Raw genomic sequence first — 8,208 nt, forward strand, 5'->3', positions numbered from 1 at the left:
AAAAAAAAAAAAAGAAAATAATAAAATCCCAAAGAAAGGATTTAGTAAATTTATAAAAAAAGGCATTTTAAAAGATGCAAATTAATAAATAGGCCTCCTGTTAACACATTTTTTGTGTGTTTATAGTAAAATTCTCTGGCAAATTTAGAACAAGATAAAAAGGATCACCCTAAGATTCAAATGCAATGGTAAAAATTCTGACAAGAAATGAATCACTAGTCAGGAACTCTTTATTAATAAGTGTCTTCCCAAATCTTTATAACCTACTAATTTCAAGCAAAGAATCAAACGTTTTATCTTACAGGTTTTTATTATACTCATAAATCTAAATGTAATTGGTTGTTGGGCTAAACTAAAATTAAGAAAATACATCAAAATGACTAATGTCTCAGGAACCTTTTTTTGCAGCTGAGCAACTTAAGATTTAGTGCTCAGTCTGAAACTCCAGCTCTGTAGTTATCAGCTGGAGGACTTTGGACAGCTACTTTTTTTTTTTTTTTTTTTTGGAGACAGAATCTCACTATATTAAATATATTAAAATCTTATTATGATTTAGACCTCTTGCCCTTCCTAGAATGCTGTGGCATCACAGCTCACAGCAACTTCAAAATTGTGGGCTTAAGTGATTCTCTTGCTGGGACTACAGGCGCCCACCACAACGCCTGGCTATTTTTTGTTGCAGTTGTCATTGTTGTTTAGCTGGCCCAGGCTGGGTTCGAACTGACCACCCTCACTGTATATGGCTAGCGCTGTAACCACTGTGCTAATGGCGCCAAGCCAAGCTACATTTCTTTAAGTGGTTTCCCTATCTATGGAAATGAAATACTGCACAAGATTTTAAGAATATTAAATTAGGCTTGGCGCCTATAGCTCAGTGGCTAGGGTGCCACAATACTCTACCAAGGGTGACAGAGTGACTCTGTCTCAAAAAAAAGAATATTAAATTAGCCCTTCCCTTCCCTCTGTGAGAAGCAGAGTTCTTGGCTTAGGCACACAGCAAACAATGATATGTTCGCTATTAGCATTGCAGCACAGCATGAAGACTGGAAGACTGGGCCAGAAACTAAAGTTAGGGCAATGTGCAAGTGCATACTACATGAATTTTTACCATCAACAAAACTAGGGCACTTTAAAAATAAAATGAAAACATTTTAGACTTCTAAATCTAAATCAAAGATGTTAGAAAAGATGAATTCTGGATATGGCTGAGATCTAGTAAATGAAAAGGAACTGAAATTAGAAAAGAGAAAGACTCTTGTGCCTTTCAGATCCTACACTTTAAAATGCATTTGATTCAATTATTTTCCAGAATGGAAAAAGGTCACCTAATTATATTTCAAAAGAATAAAACCCTGCTGGGAAGGAGACCCTTTAAGTATACATAGAAGGACCTAGATAAATTTAGAGCTCATAAAACAGAACCCCTTTTCATAAGTCTTTCTGTTTCTCATACTGTAACATCGGGTCAGTTTCTAGTTACTATTTATAATGTGCTGCTGTTAAAGCTGGAACTCACATATGCTATTCTTTAATCATCACTGGAAATTATAAATGGTATAATGGCATTTAGTTCTGTCGCCTACAGGGCAAAACTGCTTCACTCAGAATAGATTTTTCTACTTTTTTAAATTAAAAAACTAAGTTTTTCACTGTTATGAAACAAAGTAAAAACCAAGTAAGGTCAAAAGGCAACATTTATGCAAGAAAAGAGACCATTAGAGAACCCAACACACCAGACAGAGCAGCTCTGATGAAGGACCATGGTCAGATGGGCTCTAGGAGTCCTGAGGACATTTCCACAACGGAGCTGCTACTAAACTACTAGGTTTTAAGCAAAATTCTGTCAGGCACAAACAGAAGCCCTTGTAACCCCAATGCCACTTGTACTCAGTATAGTATGATGGGCGTGGGAAGGGCACTGGATCTGGCTTTAGACTCCTGGTATTTAACAAGTATGGGGAAGATTACTTCTGAGCTTCAATTTCCCATCAGTGAAATGGGAGCAATAGCAGCACCATGGAACTAGCCTCGTGCCTGCAGACACCAGATGTTCAGTAACTGGTCTGCAGTGACTTATGTCTGGGGTCTTCACATCAGTCACACAGCTTTCTCCCACACACTCACTGCAGGCAGAGAAATGGTGCCACCAACTTAGCGTGTCTGCCTAGCACTGGTGAGACACAGTAGCAGCAGAGTGGGACACTAGGCCTAAGGCCTGAGGAGGAGAAAGGAGATGACAAAGACTGGGGCCAGGCAGCAGTCTCTTCACAGGGGCTAGAAATGACAGGTCAGGAGGTGGTGTGACTGAAGTTAAGGGTAGGCTAAAGGCACAGACTCTCTATTATACAAATGACCGAGGCACAGTCATGGCCAACACTCTCACATCCCACCTCTCCGGGTGGAACTAGGTATGACCTAAAACAAATTGTGTTGAGGTTTCTTTGCCCTCCAGCCCTGCCTGTTTCTGCTTCCAGTATACAGCTAAGGGTCTTGTTCTGCCTTCAGGAGGAAGGAGGAGGACCCGAGGAAGCAGATTAACAACGAATTATGATCAGACTTACATTCCAAAGAGAGCTCCCCCAAGATGTGCTGCATGATCAAAAAATTTCCATCCCAGGATCATCCCCACTGTATCCATGGCAATAATGGCTTTTAGGGCCTGAAAGACAAGAGAGAGAATGGAAGTGGTACAACTCCGAGTCATCTACTACTGGCATTTCTAATGTAAGGGCAAGAATTCGGTCAATGTAAAAACACCACCACTGTCTCTAGAACTTCATAGAAGTACTTACATTCCCTGCTGTGAAGGTGAACATTGGAAGGAAGATAATGGCCAGCCTCCCTTCTGGGATCTTAGTGCAGACAGCTGCGAGGACGGTCATGATTGCGCCAGACTGCAAAGTAACACAACGAGGACAACAGGAAACTCAATGTGCAACTGCTTAGTGACTAGGACGGCTAACGGAGCAGTCAATATGCCACACATTTCCAGGTGAGTGCAGGGCTTCCAAGTTTTCAGTTGCTGATGTGCACAGTATCAGGCAGAGGGGCCTCAGGTCTTTCACACAGTAATTGCTTGGAAAGGACTGAACTTTCATTACAGGCCAGTAACATGTAGAGCCACCAACATGAGCCCTTCCTCAACCTTGGGGATGCCACTAATCACTTCATATAATGTCTACAAAAGAGTCCTCAATAAAGCTCCCCCAACCAGAGAGTGCAAGCATGACTGCCCACATGCATGGAATTTCTTTCAAATATTTGAGTCACACAGTGTTGCAGGCACTATGCTAAGATGCTAGGAATGAGGAGGTGAATAAGACCTATAAATAAGACCTATAGTCTCTGCTCTTATGGAACTCACTGCATGGCAGGAGATACATAAATAAGTAAAAACGACAAAAGATGGAGAGTCAAAGTGAGGAAGGATAGCATGCCATGACAGCAAATGGAAGAGAACTAATACAGGCACAAGGTAAGTGACAGCAAGCTCTGCATGGAAGGGTGACCAGGTGTTGACCAGGTAGAGGAGGAAGAGATGGGAAGAGCATTCCAGGCAGAAGGACAGCATCAAACAAGGCTAGAGGTCAGTGAGGACAGCACAGTGGAGAAGTGCAAAGAAGCTGAGTGTGGTCAGCTGAACAGGGAGAGAGCGGAGGGAGGCAGGTGCTCTAACTAAGCTTAGCTTGTTTTCTACCCAATTTCATAGCAAAGCCAATCTTAGACACCTACTAAAAATAGTAAAACTCTTATGAAGGACATTCCTGCCATTATTATTCGAAAGTATCAAGGTCATAAAGGACAGGGAAAGACTGAGAAACTGTCAGAGTTTGGAGACTAAGAAGGCAGAACAACTACATGCAATGGACAAAAAAGGATGTAAAAAACTGGGGTAATCTCAAGATAGTCTGGAGTTAATAGACTCAGTGCTAATTTTCCAGATTTGGTGGGTGTGTTGGAGGCTGAGGCAGGAGGCCACATAATCTCAGCACTTCGGGAGGCTGAGGCAGGAAGACTGGTTCATGCCAGGAGTTCCAGACCCTACTGGAACAGAGTAAGACCCATGTCTACAAAACACAGAAAATTTAGCTATGCATGGGGGCATTCATCTGTAGTCCCAGCCTCAGGAGGCTGAGGCAGGAGGATCACTTGAGCACAGGGGTTTGAGGCTGCAGCAATTATGATCAGGCCACCACACCCCAACTAGGTAATAAAGCAAGACCATGTCTCTTTGGGAAAAAAAAAAAAATTCTAGGTTTGATAAATGAGCCATGGTTATGGAAGATGTTAACATTAGAGAAAGCTAATTAGATGCAATTATGCCCTTTACCCTTGCAACAGATATCACAGTACAATGTGATTCAAGCTAGGATAATCAATGGCTGCTGTTTCAAGGTGGGTAGGAAGCTAATGAACAAGATGGTTACATCATTTCAAAGTACCTTCTTATAAATCATTAATTTAAAAAAGAAAAATAAATTTATAGCAGAGAAGCTGGACAACATTTTAACCATTCACCAAACTTATCCCCACAAGTCAGAGTCACATGGATATCAAGTGGCTCTGCTGCTGTGTGAGGACACAGAGCTCATCTAACATTCCAACCAAACATATAATCTGAATCTAGTCATGAGGAAGTGGACAAACCCAGCCGATGTCCTATAAAATAACTGGCCTGGGCTCGGCGCCTATAGCTCAACCGGCTAAGGCGCCAGCCACGTACACCTAAGGTGGTGGGTTCGAATCCCCAGCCCGGACCCGCCAAACAACAATGATGGCTGCAACCAAAAAATAGCCGGGCGTTGTGGCGGGCGCCTGTGGTCCCAGCTACTTGGGAGGCGGAGGCAGGAGACTCGCTTGAGCCCAGGAGTTGGAGGTTGCTGTGAGCTGTAATGCCACGGCACTCTACCCAGGGGGACAGCTTGAGGCTCTGTCTCAAAAAAAAAAAAAAAAAATAAAATAAAATAAAATAACTGGCCTGCATTGTTTAAAACCGCTGATGGCATAAAATCAAAAGCTATGAAAAAAAAATCAAAAGCTATGGAAATGTTCCAGTTTTTAGAAGACCATAGAGAAATGTAAACTAAATGTAACATACAGTCTTGGGGGGGGAAAGAATAACTACAAAGGACATTATGTGGACAATTGACAAAACTGGAATATGGACCATAGGTTAAATGAAAGTGTATCAATGTTAAATTTCTTAAATGTGATAACGTACTATGGAATATAAGGATATTCATGTTCTTAGCTCATAATGCATGTACATACTGAAGTATTCAGGAGCAAAAGGGCATAATATATACAACCTACTCTCAAATGATTCAGAAAAAGCATGAGGATAGAGAGAAAATGATAAATGTGGCATATGTTAAAAATCGGTAAATCTGGGTCAAGAATATTTTTAAGTTCTTTTAAAGTGAAACATAGACCTAAGTGTAAAACCTAAAATAAAAAACCTTGTAGACCAGGTGCGGTGGCTCTTGCCTGTAATCCTGGCACTCTGGGAGGCTGAGGCAGGAGAATCACTTGAGTTCAAGAGTTTGAGACCAGCCCCAGCAAAGTGAGACCCCCATCTCTACTAAAAATAGAAAAATTAGCTGGGCATGATGGTAGGTGCTTGTAGTCTCAGCTACTAGGAAGGAGGCTAAGGCAGGAGGATAGTTTGAACCCAGGACTGTGAGGTTGCTGTGAGCTAGGGTGACACTACAGGACTCTAACCCAGAGTGAAATTCTGCCTCAAACAAGAACAAAACAAAGGACCCAGGAGAAAAATCTTTATAACCAGGCAAAAAATTCTCTAAGTATGACACCAAAAGCATGACCCATAAAACTGGACTTCATATAAGTCAAAAACTTACACTGACTACCGGTTTAGGACCTGTAGCTCAGTGAGTAGGGTGCCAGCCACATACACCCAATCTGGTGGCTTTGAGCCCCGCCCTGGCCTGCTAAACAATGACAACTGCAACTAAAAAATAGCTAGATGTTGTGGTGGGCGCCTGTAGTCCCAGCTACTCAGGAGGCTGAGGCAAGAGACTCGTTTAAGCCCAAGAGTTTTAGGTTACTGTGAGCTGTGACGCCACAACGCTCTACCATGTGCAACATAGTTAAGACTCATCTAAAAAAAAAAAAAAACAAACAAACAAAGGCGGCACCTGTGGCTCAAAGGGGTGGGGTGCCGGAGGTGGCAGGTTCAAACCAGCCCTGGCCAACAAAAAAAAAAACAAAACAACCAACCAAACAAAAAACACTGCTAAAACAAGCATCACATGTATTCCATACAACTTTGACCTCAATTTCAAAAAGGGGAGCAGGAGCTTCAGTAACATCCCACCATTGGGGATATATGGCACACACACTCCCTGGGTGTAGGATACAACTACAACTCTTTTATCTGTCATGTGTAAATTATATAACCTAATGGTTTGTACATTCATATTAATCTGAAATGTAGAAAGAATGAAAAAAAACTGTTAAAAGAAATATGCACAGCTGAGAAAATATTTTCATGTTATAAATCTGATAAAGGATTTATGTCCAAAATACATAAAGAACACTATAAACATAAGAAAATAATCAATTCTTTTTAAATAGGCAAAAGATTGGAAAAGACACTTCAAAGAAGATATATGGATAGCAAGTAAGCAGATGATCAACAGCATTAGTCCCTGGTAAAATGAAAATTAAAACCACGATGGGGTATCACCATATACCAGAAATTTAAGGCTGGACCATATCAAGTGTTAGCAAAGATGTGGAGAAACGAATTCTCACACACTGCTGGTGGGAAAGAATTATAAGACTATAACCACTTTGGAAAACAGTGTGGCAGTTCCTTAAAAGTTTAACCTATCTGCCACATGATCCAGCTATTCACTCCTAAGTGTTTACCCAAGAGAAACGAAAACACACTCTCATAGTACGGAACAAAAAAGGAGGGGCAGAAGTAACAGCACATGGTCCATACAAAGAGTCATTACACAAATGTTCACAACTGAGTTTTTTGTATGTATAATACAAAATAAAAAAACTGGGAACAACCCAAATGCGTACCATCAAGTGAATGACTAAACACAGTATATCCATATAATGGAATATTAATCCTTAATATAAAGGAATAAATTATCATCTATACAACATGGACAAATCTCAAAATAATTACATAGAATAAATGAAGCCAGGACAATAAGAAAAAAAGGAGCCCACACTGTGTGGCCCCACCTGCAAACTAAGCTATCTTCACAGAGAGTAGGTGAGTTGTTGCTGAGAAGGAAGAGAGGCAGGAAGGAGTGACGACTACACAGGAGCCCGGGTAACCTGGGGATGGTGAGGGGTGATGTTCGTGATCTTGAGTGTGGTGACTGTGGGCCACGTATGGAGGCCCGCACCTACAGTTCTAGCTATTTGTAAGGCTAACGCAGGAAAAACACTTGCCTGACTTTTAAACCAATAGAGCTGAGTGCAGTGGCTCACGCCTGTAATCCTAGCACTTGGGAGGCCAAGGCAGATGGATTGCCTGAGCTCACAGGTTCAAGACCAGCGTGAGCAAGAGCGAGACCCCATCTCAGGGCATTGTGATGGCTGCCTGTAATCCCAGCTACGTGGGAGGCTCAGGCAAGAGAATCGCTTGAGCCCAAGAGTTTGAGGTTGATATGAGCTGTGATGCCATGGCACTCCACCGAGGGCAATAAAATGAGACTCTGTCTCAAAAAAAAAAAAAAAAAAAGAATTCTCTCCAACAAATAGTTTAATAAATGCTCTTTCCTACAATAAACATTTGATAATCTTTGCCATTTTGAGATTACGATTTACAATTTATAAAAACTAAATTTTTGAAAAGCAGATTATAGAAAAGTTTTCTACCAATAACTAGTGAGAAACTAATTTTTTGATGAGATTCAGGATATGCATAGCTCTAACTAAACAAAATACATACCAAAACTAGTTAAAATTCTCGATCCCGGCTCGGCCCCTATAACTCAACCGGCTAAGGCACCAGCCACGTACACCTAAGGTGGCGGGTTCAAATCCCCAGCCCGAACCCACCAAACAACAATGACGGCTGCAACCAAAAAATAGCCGGGTGTTGTGGCGGGCACCTGTGGTTCCAGCTACTTGGGAGGCGGAGGCAGGAGACTCGCTTGAGCCCAGGAGTTGGAGGTTGCTGTGAGCTGTAATGCCACGGCACTCTACCCAGGGGGACAG

At 41.7% G+C, this 8,208-nt stretch overlaps 1 protein-coding gene across 3 annotated transcripts in view; it reads right to left on the reverse strand.

The window, feature by feature from the left end:
- PARL (presenilin associated rhomboid like) overlaps positions 1 to 8,208 on the reverse strand; it is a 39,329-nt gene that overhangs the window by 3,132 nt on the left and 27,989 nt on the right. For all 3 annotated transcript variants that reach the window (XM_023519255.1, XM_023519256.1, XM_023519257.1), the window contains 2 exons: positions 2,793 to 2,894; positions 2,562 to 2,659 (listed from right to left, as the gene is read on the reverse strand). In XM_023519255.1, the coding sequence (XP_023375023.1) occupies positions 2,562 to 2,659; positions 2,793 to 2,894 (200 nt within the window). The remainder of the gene's footprint in view (positions 1 to 2,561; positions 2,660 to 2,792; positions 2,895 to 8,208) is intronic.

Source organism: Otolemur garnettii, unplaced genomic scaffold (assembly GCF_000181295.1).
Source record: "Otolemur garnettii isolate 467f Iridium unplaced genomic scaffold, OtoGar3 scaffold00166, whole genome shotgun sequence".
NCBI classification, from domain to species: Eukaryota; Metazoa; Chordata; class Mammalia; order Primates; family Galagidae; genus Otolemur; species Otolemur garnettii.